Source organism: Callospermophilus lateralis, chromosome X (assembly GCF_048772815.1).
Source record: "Callospermophilus lateralis isolate mCalLat2 chromosome X, mCalLat2.hap1, whole genome shotgun sequence".
In the NCBI taxonomy this organism is placed as follows: Eukaryota; Metazoa; Chordata; class Mammalia; order Rodentia; family Sciuridae; genus Callospermophilus; species Callospermophilus lateralis.
This window is the reverse complement of record NC_135325.1, coordinates 100,800,821-100,819,029: the sequence shown is the minus strand read 5'-3', so window position 1 is coordinate 100,819,029 and position 18,209 is coordinate 100,800,821. Positions and strand designations below refer to the sequence as shown.

The window sequence follows — 18,209 nt, the reverse complement described above, 5'->3', positions numbered from 1 at the left end:
CTTATAAACCTTAAAGGTCCTTATTGCCTCTAAAAAATGATAATGGGATTTATTGGTATAGAATTTACTTGTTTGAAAATGCTAGTTTTCTTGGAGAATTCACAAAGGCTGATGACTTTATAGGTATAGATGCTTATTTAGCACAGAAATTTCTAACTTTTACATGTGCCCAGTGAGTTTTACCAGATCTCAATAAAGGGGAGATGGAAAATGACAAAATTATATACTAGTTTGAAAGTACAGTAGTCTCCTCCTTATCCACAGTTTTACTTTATACAGTTTCAGTTATCTGTGGTCAAACATGGTTCAAAAATATTAAATGGAAAATGTAATATTAACAATCAAAAGTTTTAAGTTCCACATTATTCTAAATATCATGTTATAGTCTCACACCATCCTGCTCTGTCCAGCTGGAATGTGAATCATCCCTCTGTCCAGAATATCCACACTGTATGTTATCTACTCATCAGTCACTTAGTAACTATTTAGGTATCAGATCAACTTTTGGAGTATCACAGCATTTGTGTTCAAGTAACCCAGATGTAAAAACCTAATGCTATGTTACAATGCTTACTTACATCATTCACTTCACTTCAACTCATTATATAGGAATTGTATCTTTTACATCATCACAAGAAGGGTAAGTACAGTGCAATAAGATACTTTGAGAGAGATCACATTCACATAACTTTGGTTGCAGTATACTATTATAATTATTCCCTTTTCATTAAATTGTTGCAGTTAATCTCTTACTATGCCTAATTTATAAATTAAACTTTAAACCAGTTTGTTAAGGACTGCCTAGGTTTTAAAACTGAGCCCTGCCTTAGTCCTGGCAAAACAGAGAAGTTGATTAGTTAGGTAATGCAGATCATGTTTTTCCTATTTTACCAAAGAGGAGGTTGAAATTTGGAGACAATAACTCAAAATAACACATCAGTTGTAAGTGGTATATTCAATATTAGAACCCAAGCCTTCTAACTGCTATTATACTTTCCAAGAAATAAGACTGTAATTAACACAGTGTGCAAAAACTACTGTGAAATTTTTATTGACTTATTTTTTCTAGAAGCTTGGCCATTCCCTGTATAATGCCATAATTTTGCTCTCCAACCCTCTCTTAATAGATAATATAGAGGGGAAAAACTCAAGCCAGTCTATCATAATTATTACAAACCCCCTGTTAACTGAGTATGAATTGATAAAAATAATTCTAATATTTTTAAAGACAGTTACTTTCTAATATAACCATGAAATACACAGTGGCTTAGTGTGCATACCCAAGAAGAAATGTAACATATAATGCCTCTCCTGGCTTTTTCCATTTATTTAAAAGAGAATATTTTTCTGCTTGTGGAGGGAAGCAAGTATCAGGGTGATGAAAATGTAAACTGGATACAACAAAATGTTTAGACCTGGCTTTATCTCTTTATGTTATTTTTATTGTTTATTTTTAAAATAAAAAGTATGGAATGTGTGTCCCAACAAGCCTCTCCCATTACTGTCCTGTATATGCTGAGCAAAATTGAATCCATATGTCTTTAAAATGCCTTCCCATTTCTATGGCTTCTTTCAAAATACTGATCATAGTACAAATATGACCCACCAGACTACTAATGCTCATTTGCTCTTTCCCAACAGGCATCACAGTTGATAAGCATGGATTCATTTACTTTGTGGATGGGACTATGATTCGGAGAATTGATGAGAATGCTGTGATCACAACTGTAATCGGCTCAAACGGTCTGACTTCCACACAGCCACTGAGCTGTGACTCAGGAATGGACATCACTCAGGTAGGCACCACTGGTTTTCAAGTGTTATCACTCTTTGGCATCATGGAAATGGATAACAATTTTCTCATACAGAAATTAGGTAGAAAGGAAGCCTGGTATATTTGTTATAATGCCAGATAGCAGAAGTTGCTGTTTATATGTTACTTTTTGCCTCTTCAGAAAAACTTAGTTGGGAGAAAATGGTAATGCTAGGTGGAATGTTGACATAACAAAGTCTCCCAAATTGGAATCAATTAGAGGATAAGGCCAATCTTGTTTACTGAACAAGATATATAATTTTATTGTTTTTAAATGAAACAATAGCTCAAATTTGGAAAAGTAGTGACTACTAAATGTCTTTAAAATATTTTTAATGAATATGAGCATGATTTGTTGTTCACATGTGTATAAACACCTAGGATGTTCTAAAGTTTACTTGAATAAAAGCAGTATCCTCTGAGTTCTGTTTTATATTTGTTTAGCAAATTTTTTTAGCCAATAAGAAAAAATTGAGTGTAGCTATCATTTGAGTCCCAAATTCTGATATTATCACCATTATGTATATATGGGGACACTATGGAACATACCACATAGTCCCAGCACTGTGTGGATGCTTAGTCTGCACACACAAGAGGTTGGTATGTGAAATAAAGGAAATAGTCTAGACGATCCTCAGAGGGACTTACATTGTTCTAACATTTCATAAATCTGTAACTCTGCTAAAGTAGATTATTAGAGAATCTTTTCAAAGGAATTAGAGTAGATATTGAGAGTTTGGGGATTGGTTAGTGTCTCAGAGAGGATGGTTTGGCTGCAAATAATAAAACACTTGCCTGAAAGTAGTTTAAACAATAAGGTTTCATTATCTCACATAATAATATGACTAAAGACACTAGTAGATTTCCTTCTTGTGTCATATTGGCCAGAATTCAGTCATATGCCCTTTGCTTTCACTAGTCACTGACAAAGGGGAAATAGGATTTTTGTAGTGGATTAAGATCTTCTAGTACTGGGGAACATTCCTTATGTGTATTGTTGTGTGATTCTTGAACCAGTATCAGTGTTCTGTTAAGCAAGGAGTTTTAAGGTTGCTGTTGCATAAGCAACTAGTGGTGTCCTCCACAGTTAGGATATTCCTGTTGCTCCATTGTCATATCACCTGATACCTAGGATAAGAAGGAAAAATAAAATGAATGCATCATTCAGAAACCTTACTTTGGTCATTAGTTCTAATAACTCCTCCCACCTATACCCAGCATGACTAATCTATAAAACACTAGAGATGTGCCTATTTGGGGTTTCTTATTCTGTGTATGCCGCCTGCCTCATCCCAGAAACTCAGAAAATAGTCAAATATTGTCAATAATAAAATGGGGAGTTGGAAAACAGACAAAATTAACAAATCATTCTTAATACAGATATGAGTGGATCAGACTGTCAAGTCCTAGAATAGTCTCAAGTTTTCTGTGATTCAAATCCTGCAGAAGGCAAAGAATAGGAGCTTTATTTATGACAATAAAGAAGGGCATGAATATATTGGGGGGAGGGGGGAAAAGATGCATATATATTAATCACTTGTGGGGTATTTTTAACTTAAAATATGACATTTTATACTGTGATCAGTCAACTCTAAACAACTTATCTGTTTCTGTGTGCAAAAGTTATGTTAAAAAGAGAATCCTTTGGCTAAATAGAGCGAACATGATCCTCATCACCATAATTGCCAACATAAAAACTACCTCATCTCTTTTGGTTTGAGATGTAGACTATATGTTCTCTGAATATGTGTAGTAAGTACTCAGCAGACATAGTTAACATATATGCCTGTACCAAAAGAACACTGTGGTGAAAAAAATATGGAGGAGTGGTCAGAGATGAAACTAAGGTGGTTTGCATGGGTGAAATGGTGAAGGACCTTATAAGCATGATAGAGTTGTGATTTTATCCAGTGGACAATGGGAAGCCAAAAACATCATTAAGCAGGGAAACTAATTTTTAAAAGATAATTCTAGATATAATATGGAGAATAAGATGAAGCAAATCAGTGCTAGAGGCAGGGAGATCACTTAAAAGACAATTGAAGTAATGAGTGTGATGGGAATGAAACATATCAATGTAGCAATGATTAGGACCTTTCTAAAATATGCCATACAAATTAAGTTGCTTTCCACTGCTTTTTGAAGGTTCAGCTGATACTTCTTTGGAATATAACTCTATGGTGAGACTATGATGTTGCTCAGGGTTATGACATTACATAGGCAAACAAGGGTAATGGCTGAGTTTAAAGGATCACAGTTTTGGCTGAGGAAACTATACAGATTCTTGAAATGTTGAAACTAAAATCAAAGAAGGTTTTTTTTAATTGTAGATGGACACAATATCTTCATTTATTTATTTTTATGTGGTGCTGAGGATCGAACCCAGTGCCTTGCATGTGCGAGACAAGCACTCTACCACTGAGCCACAGCCCCAGCACCCTCAAAGAAGTTTTTGATGGTCTTAATTTCAGACTTAAAAAAGCACACAGGTGGTAGTACCATTCACTCAGAGAATACAAGAGAAGAAGGTTTGAGCAAGGGTTGGAAGATGGGTTCTACTGGGGACATGTTGAATTTGAGGTGCCTTTTTGGCATCCAGGTAAAAATGCCTGGATGTAGATCTAAATCTCAAGGTCTGAAATGCAAACTAGATTTGTCATTATTGTTTTACATATAGCTATGGTAAATAGGGAAGTGGACAAGTCCTCCTAGGGAGGGTACATAGCATAAAAAGAAGAGAAGGCTTAGCTGGGTGCAGTGACCCAGTATCTAATCCCAGCAGCTCAGGAGGCTGAGGCACAAGGATCACAGGTTTGAAGCCACTCCCAGCAATTTAGCAAGACTGTAAGTAACCTAGTGAGAGCTTTATTCAAAAAAAAAAAAAAAAAGTCTAGGGATGTTGCTCAGTAGTTAAGTGCCCCTGCATTCATAACCTGTCAAGTTAGAGGGAAACCAAAAATTTTTGTGAACAAAAAAGCCAAGCAAAGTAAGATTTTCAAGGTCACTATCAAATGCTGCTTAGAAGTCATGGAAAATATGGTGTTTTTTTTTTCTAGAAGCCATTTGGTTTTACACCATTAGGGACTGTAATTAGAGTACCTTTTGTAGAGTACTAATTAATGGGAACTGGAGCGAGTGATAGAATGAGAAGTGAGGAAATAGATAAAGTGAAAACAGATCACTTCTTTTGAGTTGTTTGCCTGGGAAGGGTAGTCTTTGGCTTTGAAAGAAATCAGAGCTCCCATGTGTAAGCAAATCAGCACCCAGGTGGAGCACAAATGGACAAAAGCTGGAGAACACTGAATGAAATCCTATGGGTGAGTGGATAGTGTTTACCAGGGGGGAGGCTTGTGTGTGGCACAGCTGCCTAGATGCTCAGCCATTATGGCCAGAGCTTCCTGTCTGTTTAGACAACCGTGGAAGGTTGGCGACTGATGTTTCCCATGACTGTACTTAAGAACTGGGGCTATCTTCAATTTGAAAGAAGAAAGCCGAGTAGAGAGCTTCACAACACCTTCCAAGAGCAAAGGCCCAGTTGTTTATAGTAGTACTTACAGTGATCCAGCTGAGCTTACGCAGCGTTCAGTTTCATATTTCAGTAAATCAAAATATATTGATGGATGAGGGCAGAGACAAATGTCTAAATGAGAGTGCATGGTTTTTGCTGACAGGAACAGACAGGGAAGAAAATAGAGGCCTGTGATGCAGCATGAAGATTTTGAATCAGACTTTAAGAAGAGCTTACTGTTTTCTGAGACTGTGTGGTAGCACCATATATTATCAAAATATTCTGTAGAGTTCCCGCTTCTTGGAACTTTTCATGCAAAGGTTGGATAGCAATAATCTATAAATGCTTGGCATCCAGGACTTTCTGGAGTCAGGAAGATGAACCAACTAGTCTCACTTCATGAAGCCTTCTCTACAGAAGTATAACCATGTTCCTAAAGTTCCTTCTTACCTTCCCATCATTTTGAAACCAAAAAGTCACCAACAAGGAAAGTCCTATCCATGCCAGTATAATATTTGTGGAGGTTGGGAAATCATGCAACAAAATGGTCCTCTTTCTCATATTTATTTTGTCTTCTGCACTTTCTGAGACCAACTAGAGCCTCAGAAAGAAGCAATCCTCCATAGCCTGTCCTAATCTTCAGCAAATCTTGATGTCCTTTAGTAGTTCAAAGAATAACTTCTGTCACTTATTGAGAGCCTACTATAGGCCAGGAACTATGTTGAGCATTTTACTCATATTGCTGAATTTTATCTCAAACACCCAACCACCCTTGAACTAGTATATATTGTGCTGCAATCATGGAGTTAGTCAGTGATACAAGCAAAATTTGAGCACAAGCTTTCTGACCTCAAGCATGCATTTTTCCAGCTTCCATATTTTTAATGACAATTGGAGTGGACCAAATGTCATTGTATTTAGCTGAGTGAAAAATGGTGCTTGGTTGAGGAATATGCTGTTTATTCACAGAATGTGTGTTTAGTGGCACTTAGGAAATAGTTTAATAAATCTAATCATCTCAAGAAATGAAATTTGCTTTGACAATAAAATCAGCCATTTGTTCAAAATCAATATCTTTTCTTTTTTATTTACTGAAATATGAAACTGAACTCGCAGTATAAACTCTGCAGCATAACTTCCCTTTCTAAGCACTGCTATAAACAACCAGGCCTTTCACTTCAGGAGATGAGTTGATTATAAAGAGATTGGCTCTTTATTTCCGTTGTTGCGTTTGAATCTTTCTGCTCTGTACTTCCATCTCATGCCTGACTAGAATGGAATTGGGAATTACACCAAGTCTCTTGGAAGGATGGCAAATCTAAATACTGGATTTGCTTCTTGAAGTCACCCTAATGCCCATTCAAAAATCAGCCTAATAGCAAATACACAAGCAACATGGATCTTTTGCATGCACAGATAATCCTGTTGACCCGCTTCCCATAAGGTGCCCACTTTGATTTATTTGTTTGGAGAGCCCAATACATAATCAAGCCTACACAAATGCTTTTTAGATGATCTGTATACTCCTCACTGGTTCCCAATAGTGCCCATTTCTCAGATGGGCCTAATGAAGGGCAGGGGGATCATCCATGTTTAAGAAGGAAGGAAGGTAATTGGTTCTTCCGAGGAAGAAACTATCCCAATACATTTAGTCTATCAAGCTAGTCTACTAGGAATCCTGCTCCTATCCCCAGTTGTTTCATGCTGGACTCCCCTGCTGAATATTTTCACCATATGGAAACCATCCAGCTTCTTTTCATGTGCTTTTTGTGATAAGGAACTTACTACCTTCCCCCAAGCAGTTCATTCCATCTTTGAATTTTTCTGATTGATAGAAAGTTCTTCTGGGATCCCTTTAACTGTAATGTTTTGTTCCTTTAACTTTTGCCACCTAGTCTTACTGCAACTCTTCAGACTATAGTTATAAATTTAATCTTTTTTCCTATTAAATTCATATACCAGTGAATCAAGTACTATAGTGGATACTTTCATACATATTTTCTTATTTAATTCTCCTGACAGTCCTCCAAGATAGATATTATATTCCCCTATTTTTAATAACTGTGAAGAAAGATTCAGGAGAATTGAATAATTTGGTCAAGACCATAGAACCAATAAAATGGACAGTGTTGGAATTTGAACCTTTTCAATCTGATGCCAAAATCCACATTATTTTCAGCAAACTATCAAACTGCATCCTCCACAATCAAATCCCAAATTAATTTAACTGTGTCTCACTTGGCATGGTTTTGAGTTCCTTCATCACTCTCCTCACTCATCTCTGGACATATTTCCATTTACCCATATCTCTTTGAAAGTGTGGCTTCTAGAAATGAATAAAGTAATCCCAGTGTGCTCTGACTACTTGGAAGTAGAATGGAGACTATCACAACTCTCTACATCCTGTTTCTATTCCTTTTTCCCAGTACTTTTCAAAAGTATTTTAGACACAGAATATTTACTTCAAACAAAATAGGTACCAATTCATTAAAAAGATTAAAAACAGAAAATTCAAATAAATTCTCTATTAAGGCTTACTCTCATTCAACAGTAGTTCTTATGGCGACTCCCAAGTCACTTTTGCAAAATGCTAAAAAGAGTACAGGTTAAAAAACCATAGCTAACATTTATTTGGGTTTTTTCACAACTATATCACACTTTTGGTATATGATATAATTGCTGTGAACTAAAAATTCATTTTTCTCATCCCTGTGTCCTCATCTTGTACTTGCACAGTTGGTTATCTGCATAAAACAACAGGGTCTATTATTAGTATGCCTCCAATTCCATGTCATTTGATTCAGTGCATTTTGTTTTTATATTTTTCTGCTATTATCCAATATTTCTACCATCCTTCCAGGCCTTGTGTCACCTATAGGCTTGATGAACGTCTTTTATGTCTTCATTCATGATAAAATTGATAAGTAGATGAGCCTAAATATAATTGTAGCATCACTGGACCCGTTATCTGTTAGATTATGGACCCATCAATCTGAACTATCACTCATGGCCTCTGATTCATAGTAGATCATGATGAGCCTTTTTTAAAAAAAAATGAAACAAAAAAATCAGAATGTGTTATGTGTAATAAGGGTAAACATTATTTCATGTTTTTATTTTAACTGAATAATAGTGTAAAAAATAATTCTGAGTGAGGGTCACAACCAAAACAGGTCTGAAAGCTATTCTCACTGATTATTTCCCCAACTTATCTGCAAAGGTGTCATGAAACTCAGATTCCTTACCACATTGGTAACTCTGTTTAAAAGGAAATAAGAACTACTTGACAAAAATCTGTTTCCAGTCATATTAGCTATCAACACCACTTTCTCTTCTAAGAACTGTACATCAACTGTTCAATAACACATTTGAGAATCTTTTCCAAATAAAGCTCCCTCTATGCAGTTTGTGGGACATAAGTGATTCTACTTGAAGTCAGATCCATGTTCCTCTGATCTTTCATCACATCTTTGATTGCCCACTACTTCATAAAAATCAAAACACACACACACACACACACACACACACACACACACACACACACCTGATTCTTAAACCCAATTGGTGAGTTTTATAAGGTAAATCTTCTTGGAAAAAATTATTCAAACTCAGTTAAAATTCTGTCACCCATCTTGGTGTTTAGTAACTTTGAATCAATATTCTTTGTGGTATTTTTCCTTAACAGAGAAAACAATACCTTCCCTTTCTCTCTCATCCATCAGCATTATACCACCTGCCCCAAGCAGCAGACCTGTGCCTTCCCTGGTTGTCTTCTACTCTCTATATAACAGAAAAATCCATTTCTATTGTCCTTAGAATTTTTTGCAAGCTTCAACTAAACTAACCACAACTGGATAGAAGGGGAAATATAAAGCCTCCTTTTCAAAATCTACATGTCAATTTGACTTTATACAACTAGATTCAGCACTTTCTGTTGTTTTCAAAATATATATATAATAATATCCAAGCATGAAAAGTCACAGCAATCTGGGAAGAAAAAAAGAAAAGAAACAGTAGTTTAAAAGGAGAAAAAGCACCTTCTTTTCTCCTTCTTAAACTCTTGCCTAATGTTTCTCATTGTCTCTCTCTCTCCCCTGCCAGCCCTTTCATGTCTATAGAATGTCCTCCATCACCCTGAGTGATATGGATGATATTGAAACTCAAGTTTTTCAAGGGTTACTTGCCTTTCTTTGTGCACTTCCATCACTCTCCCATGTGCACACTAAAAGAGAACAGAATTAGATCTTTCAAATGGAGGCCCATTATAAGTGAAATTCCCTGCAGGGACAGACTTCTGAGTTTTGTGAAGCTCTGTAGGGAATCAAGAAAATCTGAATTATAATAAGTTTGCTTGAATAAAAGGATCTCCCAGGGGAAAAAAGAAAGTTTATTTTAAAAGTTCTTGCCACTAGAGATGAAAATCTCACCACCTCCACCCTTACCACACCCTCTCAATGCTTCAGTGACTATGGAGCCAATCTCACTGTCAACACAAAGGAAAAGTCTCTGGTCATACTCCAGATAATTCAGGTACAGATATATGAGGTAAATGGAAAGAGTAAGTTTCAAGACAAAACCCAGACTAGGAAGATGAAACCAAGGTATGTGAAATATCTAAATATCTGGAAACACATCTCTTAGGGGCCAGCAATACCAGTGGACAACAGGCTCAGCTACATGGGAGAAAAGGAGAGATGACAAAAAGGATAAGAGAACGGAGTAGAGAGAGCATAAAACAGAAGATTAATGTGGCCCAGGGAGTAGCAGAATGGAACCAAAATAGTTATTCCATAGCCCTTGTGCCAAACTGCACTTAATTCCATCCTAATCAGTCGTGGTTTGTTTAACCATCTGAACCAACCATCTTCATAGTAACTATCAAATAATGGATGAGATGCCATTAAGTCATAACAACCAAACTTCCAATGGATTTTCATATTTTTTCCACTATTCTCATACCTGGAAAATATCAACAGTACAACAATATAAACTGCTTAGCAATTCGTTATTGCAATAGTCCAAACATATGCATCTTAAATCAGCAAAGTTCAGCTCTATTCATTTGTGCCGCACACACTCAGCCAAAACACATATGAAAGAACTTTCTTTTTTGAAAGGTGCTTGCAACTGTAAATTGTTGAACTGAAACAAGGGACCATATGGCATTACATATAACCTTGACTTTTATGTGTTCATTTGCCACACCAGTTAGATGGGCATGTGAAAGGGAAGTGGCACAAACCTCAATCTACACAGCAATCAAATTATCCTGTCACAGAGTATAAGATGGCAGTGTTGTTTAGATTCTGATTTGATAGTATCACCAAAAACCATTTGGAAAGTTTTCCTTCAAAGTCCCTAGTGGCTTTCCATGTTACTTGCCTTTAAATGAAAGATATGTTAGGTATTATTGCTAAAAAATGCATAATGTCAAATAACATTTAACACTTTCAGTTGTCATTTCTGTATTTTAGTAAAAGAGCACTCCTTTTTCATTTATTCTGTTCTCATCTGAAATTTAGTAATACAGAAAAAAATTCAATCATTTTTGTCTACTTCCTGACCTAGAAGAGAGTTCTCTGGAATTTTAGATTCAGCAATACTCTTGGAAAACTGACACTAGAATTTTATAACTGGTTAATTATTCTTCCTTATGAAGGCTAATTCGATAAATTACCCAATTGTTGATTAAGTGGCCTCTCTTTTTTAATGTGAAAGCACTTGGAAAAGTATGAAGTACTTTACAAATATAAGGGATGATGTAAGATGCTAATTGGCATCTTCAGGAAATATTTTCTGTTGATTCATCATACACTTGCTAAAATGGGAGGACACAAGAACAAAATAAGTCTGCAAGGTGGTTATTCTGATTTTGTAATATCTGTCGCTGTCAGTCTCCAATTTAAATGCATTCATGGATAATGTTATTTATTGCTCATGCAGCCCAGACCTAGTCTCCTGGCTCTGTCAAATGCAGAAAAAGCACCTTCTGTAACTGCAAAGGAGAGCCAAACCTTTCTCTAATTCTTTAATAGAGGATACAAGAGACAAAGTCAGGTCTTGAAGGTAGACACTCCTTCATAATTGTATCAATACAGAAAGTTACTAAGCATAGTAGTTGGGAACAGAGACTGCCTGGGTTTGAATCCTGGATCCACACTCATCATGTGCTTCTCAGGAACAAATTATTTATTTATTATGGGGATGATAATGTTACCTTCCCCATACTGAGGTTGTGAAGATTCAATGAAACAATGTGTATAAACCACTTAGCAAAGTGTTTGGCTGTAAGTGCTCAATAAATCATTATTACTACTACTAGTATTTGTCCTTCTGCTCTCAAAACAGAGTTAAACTGATAAGTTACAAAACTGGGATAAAAAGGACCAGAAGAAATTTGGAACTGATAAATTATGTAATCTTCCCTTCTGTTCTTTTCACAGAGGTGTACCTTTTGCAGATAGCTAAAATCTATAAATGTGTTTGATGGGTTATAGCAAACATACTCCAGAGACTAGTCTTAACCTACTTTGACCTTCACAGAATGTTTTATCCGCCTTGTGCTGATGTGAAGTTCTATGTAGATCACTTAATGAATGTTCACAATAGTCATTGAATCATGCCACAAATCCTTCATTTTTTTCTACTTTAAGAAGTAATATGATGATTATAGAGTTAATGCTGGAATGCAGTGTGAGTTTCATATGTCTGTGAATTTGAGATTTTAGATCATCTTCCATCTCTTTGAAATCAAGAGGTAAAGAGCAGCTTATGCAGTAAGTAGCCTGCAGCCATTCTAGGTGGGTCAATTTCACAAAAAAAAAAATAAATAAATATTAGATTAGATAATAAAGAAGTCAGTTTATTTAGGTCAATATGAAAAATATGAATCTCTCAAGAGAAAACAAAAAGGCTCCCAGCTTAGTATAAAATCAAAAGGAAAGAAGTTGTGAAGCTGATGTATCATAAGAAGAAAGCAGTGTCCTAGGATTTTTGAAGCAATTTAGTCTACGAGTTCCTTCATCTATCCAACGACTCTTCTGTTTTAATCAAGATATTCAGGGGGCTTGGGATATAGCTCAGTTGGTAGAGTGCTTGCCTCATAAACACAAGGCCCTGGGTTCAATCCACAGCACCACAAAAAAAAAAAAATATATATATATATATATATATATATATATATATATATATATATATATATATATTCAGGTTCCAAGCATGTCTATCAGTTTAAAAAAATTTTAATACATAAAAAAACAAAGTAAACAAACTGATAAACTAGGAGAAATGTCACAATAAGATCATCCAGAATTCCTTTAAATATTGTTTCCTTTCTCCACATTCACTTAAACTCTTTTTTAACTGCACTTTTTAGGCCAGCATCTCTAGGTAAAATCACAATCAGTAAAATCTAATATAATAAGCTTTGATCAGAGACATTTGCTATGTTTCCTCCAAAATGACATCTCAGGTTGTTTATATAAGAAGTAGAGGACAGCAGGCCAACATCTTCAACTCCAGCATATCCAAATTCTGCTGAAATGTCTGCACAGAAGCAAATAGCCAGAGTTGTCAGGGGCTTTAAAATAAAAGTCAAGTACCGTGCTCAATGCTATATCGAAAATGTAATTTATCACATAAATAAAACTCCCTCAGCAGTGTCCTCTTTTCACACAAAGGACAATGGCACGTTAGTTCTTATTAAAACTATTAAGCACCAGAGGAAAAGCATCTTCAAAGTTCAGGGAGAGTCACAAGATGCAAAGCTTGCAAACTACTTTTGAGCCACTCAGTCTTCCACACATTTTGCTTGGCATGCTCCATGTCCTGAGGTGAACCTGAAGCTCTCTAAGATACAGAAATGTCTGGTTGGTAAATTCAGTGGTTAATGTCTAGAGGTTTTAGGTCCAACATCCTAGGCTAAGTCACAACTCAAACCAGTTGGCATAGCTATCTTTCAGACTACATCTTTAGGCATAGCCCCAGTCTCTATTGACTATGGGAGGGAAAAGTACACAAATCAATAACAACTCTTCTGTATCAAATGTAAATATAACTCAGAGGTAGCACTCCATCTAGCAGAAGTGCCATCTTTTCATGCAAAAATTAGTCTGTTTGGAAAAGTGAACAAGACAACATATAAATCATTTATCAACAGGCCATTTTGTTGAGAGGTGTTTATCCTGAGTTACATAAGAAGAAGAGGTATTCATTTGGTCTACCTCAGAGAATACTCCCAACAAAAAACCAAGAAGATGATTCTGAAGGAGCAATCCTGATGACTGACAAGGAGACTAGCAAGTGGGAATATAAAAGAAGTTTAGTGATAAATACCTAATGTATTATTATTATTTATAAATTTCAAACACATAGAAAATGTTGGTTTAGGCCAGCCTCATGAACCATTTAATACAGAATTATGTCTTTAAAAGGCATATGGGAGAATCACATGATGCACACCATGAAATTATCCTCCAAAATCACAAAAATGAGAAGTTTCTAGAAAATATTGGCATGAACATGGCATTTCCAGAGAAGCTCTATTTAAAGTCAATCACAAACAACTTCATAACCTCCAAGAACAGTTATTTATTTTTATGGGTATTTTCTGGATTTTCATGGCAATTTCAGTACTATTATTTAGGAAGTACATGGGTAAAAGATGTTATTGACTAATAACAAGATAGTCCTTTCTGGTTCCTGTTCACCTTTACTAGTTTTACTAGTTTATTGTTACCCCTGGCCTACAATAGCATATTATTCTTCTTCTATACTTGTGTATGGGTTCATATTATGAATCTAGTCAAGATCCAGTCATAAAAGCAGAAACCAGCTGGGCACAGTGGTACACACCTGTAATCCCAGCAGCTCAGGAGATTGAGATAGGAGGATCAAAAGTTCAAAGCCAGCCTCAGCAACTCAGTGAGGCCCTAAGTAACTCAGTGAGACCCTGTCACTAAATAAAATACAAAATAGGGCTGGGGTTGTGGCTCAGTGGTTGAGTGTCCATGAGTTCAATCCCTGGTATCAAAAAAATAAAAATAAAAATAACTATATTAGTCATTCTAACTGGATTTAATATAGGGGATAGGCTGCACAGTTGTTAAAGGGTTAAAATAAAGAGAAGGAATATCTGCAGGAAGTGGCCACCACCTCTAGGACTACAGAAATATAGAAAAGAGTTTGGAGTTGTCAGAACCTAGTAATGGGGGGCGGGTTGCTCCAGGGAGATAGGACCTAGTCCTTTGAGAAGAGGATGGCAGCCTTCTTATAATAACAATGTTCTTCTTACAGTAACAATTAAGTTTGTCTCTGGTACCTCTGAGAGGGCATCATGAAACTGATTCTCAGAATACACAAAGAATCTAAAAAGTGCTGCCAGCTACTGCTGCCAAGATGAAGGGCTACTGTTGGGACAATGCTGACAGGAATAGAAAGCAAGCAGGAAGGAGCAAGTCCCTAACACTCCTCTAGCTTCCCAAGATCCCGTTATTTCCCATATTGTCAGGATCTATCAGAAATCCAGCTGGCAATATAAAAATGTAGATTGCAGTGTCTCAACCCCAGCATCACAAAGCAACATCTTTAAAGGAGTGAGTTTGGAGCTGTGAGACAGTAGCTTAATAACTAGCATACTGTGCAATGAGGTGTTAGATTCATGTCATTGTTGCTTCTGCTGGAGTCACTCAGATATGCTTACAGTTTGGATGAAACATTAATTAGAGTGGACTGTTTGCCACAGAGGATTTCATCATTACTGACTATGTAAGAAGCTCTTATCAGTAGACCTCAACCAGAGCTGCTCAATGTGTTTGTGAGGGTGATTTTTGACTCCCCTGTTATTGAAACTCAGGTATTTAATATTCATCACCAGTTTTGCTATTGTTCAGGCTCAAGTCTGTAGCCTGCATGCTTCCTTAAATAATTCTTTACACATGATAAGTGGTCATGTGTCCAATCTCCAGAGTTCTGGAAGCATGAAGCTTGAGCTGGACCATCTGTTGAGCATGTGCAGTTCTGTATTAACACACAGGGAAGTGGTGGGCAAAACCTGGAAGCACACTGAAGGGCTAATGAAAATTCGACCAGTTAAATCCTCCCTCTAAATGTTCATTAGGCCATCTGCTCTTATTAGTGTCCTTATCATTTGGAAACATTACAGAGTTAAGATGAGAGAGACAATCTGTGGAATTCTGGTCTAACTTGAAATGAACTTCTGAGTAGAGCAATCATGAATTGTGATGTTTCACTTCCCATTCAGAGCCATGCCCATTTCTATCTTAACATCTCCATGGTGAAATTTTTTAATAGTTTCTTCCTGAAATATTATACCAGAAAGAAGGGTTAGCAGTAGCTACAGAAATGAAAACATAATCTCAGAGTGGCTGATCAATGAAATCAGACCATTTCATAAAAGCTACGCAGTCATACTTCTGGCCTGTAAATTGCTTTAGGAGCCAAAGGGAATTGGAAGCTTAGTCTATCCTGTTGAGCCAATACTATAATATTAACAACCTGCAACAGACAAGTTTCTGCAACTTCTCAGCAGGAAGAAACTGCAGAATGATTTCAAGGGATTCTTTATAAGTCCCTGGATCTGATGTGGCCAAAGCCTTGGTTCTCAAGAGCACAAGAATCCGACCTCCTACTGCATGAAGACCCATAGCAGTCCTTACTCCAAATTGTCCCAGAATCACAGTCTCATCACCCAGCCTCACTTAGGATTTCATGTTACCGTGAACTGTTCTCCAGTTGCCTTGCCCTCTGTATCTGTATTCCCCACAGTGCTGAATATACAGTAGGCACTTAAAAACATTCGTACAGTTCAATTGAAACAGAAACTTGAAAGAGAAAATGATAGATTTCCTTTTTCCTATTCCTGTCCCTACCCCCAGAAGTGCTGAAATGGTTAAGTTCTCTAGCTCTAATGATAAAACCGAAAATACAGAGATACAAATAGTAAATTGGCAAGTAGCATCATGTAAGTAGCATCATGTACAATATGTTCTTCTTACAATAACAATCAAATTTACAAACAAATTAGCTGTGCAGTCTGAAGGACATTCTGTAGTTTTCACACTGGGCCTTCATCTCCTGCTGATAGATGACTTTGGCTGTAAATTGAAAACTGGAAGTAGTTAAACATTCTGTGTATTCACAAGTGCCATTTCCAAAATTGAAGTTTCAGAAAGAAGATGCAAGAAAGGGTTGACGGAAACTCAGAGCAATTATGCCTGTTATTAAGATGAGGTAGTGGCAATTATACAGCAGACTCACAGGGAGTGTGTACATGCTGATTGTTCTGAGGGAGCCTGTAAGAACAAACTTTTATAGCACCCATCAGGCCTTGAGTCTCCAGAGGAAGTGAAAATTTTCAGGCACTCCATCAGTATGCTTTTGGACAGGGCTTATAGCTCCAGCAACCATCTTGGAAAGGATACGTGCTTTTTTTTCTTAATGACCTTGAATGAAATCCTTATATAAAAGGATGGCTTCTTTCACTGTTTCTTTCCTCTAGAATAACCACTCTCAAGTTTTGGGTTCATGTGCCTTTTGCATTCGTAAAATTTGGGGGGATCCTCAAAGAGCTTTTCTTTGGATTTTATGATGTTTGTATTTACCGTATTAGAAATTATGAATGTGAAGTTTTTTTAAAAAAAAGTTAAGGGTATACTAGCCTGAAGTAGTCTCCAGAACACTCCACCATATACACATGATCAAATAGAAAAGGTCAATTAGTATTATTAGAAAGTAATTTTGACCTCACAGTCCTACTGAAAGAGTCTCAGGACTCTCCAAATCCCCAGACCATATTGGAAATATCATATTTCCTCACTTCTAAGATACCATGGACTGGAAGACATAGCATTAGTCTGATAACTGTGGGTGGTGGTGATAAGTGTTCCAATTAAACATATGCATCGATTATAAGACACATTATCACTTTATAAATGTTAAAATATCAAAGGAGTGGAAAATGTACTTCTTAAAATTAAGGAACTATGGCAATTCCCACTAAGCTCAGTGAGTTTCTAGAAACCCAAATATACTAGCTCAACCACACTGATAAAAAGTAGTTTTTTAGAGGGTTTTTTTTTATATTTTTATTGGGTTTTTTAGTTATATATGATAGTAGAATCTATTTTGATATATTTATATAAGCATGTAATGTTTGTTATTCTAATTAGGACCCCAGTCTTGTGGATGTACACAATGGTAAGAGGCTGTTTACATGTCATAATTTTAAAATGCTTACATGGACTGAAATTGTTAGTCAATGAAGCACTTGTGTTTTCACTCAAAAAAACATTTGCCAACTATAATACTAGATACTGGGAACACAAAAATGAATGAGTATTCATCCTTGTCTTTAAGGTCCCAGACCAGGTAAAAGGCAAAGGAAGACTAACAAGCATTTACAGCATAATGAAGAAGCACTGGTTCTGCTTGAGTTAGTCATGGAGCTGGAAGAACAGCTTGAAGGGCCCATAAATGGACCCCTGTGTAAATAAGAATGCTTGAGGTTAATCACTGAATTTAAGCAATTAGTCATCCTTTTAGCAAATGGCCAACCTTCAACATGGATAGAACTGAACATCATTACATTAAGTGAAATAAGTCATGCCTACAAAGACAAGTATCACATAGTCTTACTCACGTGTGGAATCTAAAAAAAGTCAATGTCATAGAAACTGAAAATAGAATGATGGTTATCAGAGGCCAGGGGGATTAGGGGAGAGGAAGGGATGGGAAAGCTAATCAATGGGTACTAAGTTACAGTTAGATACGAGCAAGAAATCCTGGTGTGCTATATTACACATTAGTGTGAGTATAGATGATAATAACATACTGGTTTTTATAATAAAGAAATGATAAATGTTTGAGGAG

General features: G+C 36.4%; 1 protein-coding gene across 3 annotated transcripts in view; it reads left to right on the top strand.

Moving 5' to 3' along the window:
• The window catches only part of Tenm1 (teneurin transmembrane protein 1), a 529,849-nt gene that overhangs the window by 463,798 nt on the left and 47,842 nt on the right, over positions 1-18,209 (top strand). For all 3 annotated transcript variants that reach the window (XM_077107670.1, XM_077107669.1, XM_077107668.1), the window contains one exon: positions 1,642-1,796. In XM_077107670.1, coding sequence (XP_076963785.1) covers positions 1,642-1,796 — 155 coding nt within the window. The remainder of the gene's footprint in view (positions 1-1,641; positions 1,797-18,209) is intronic.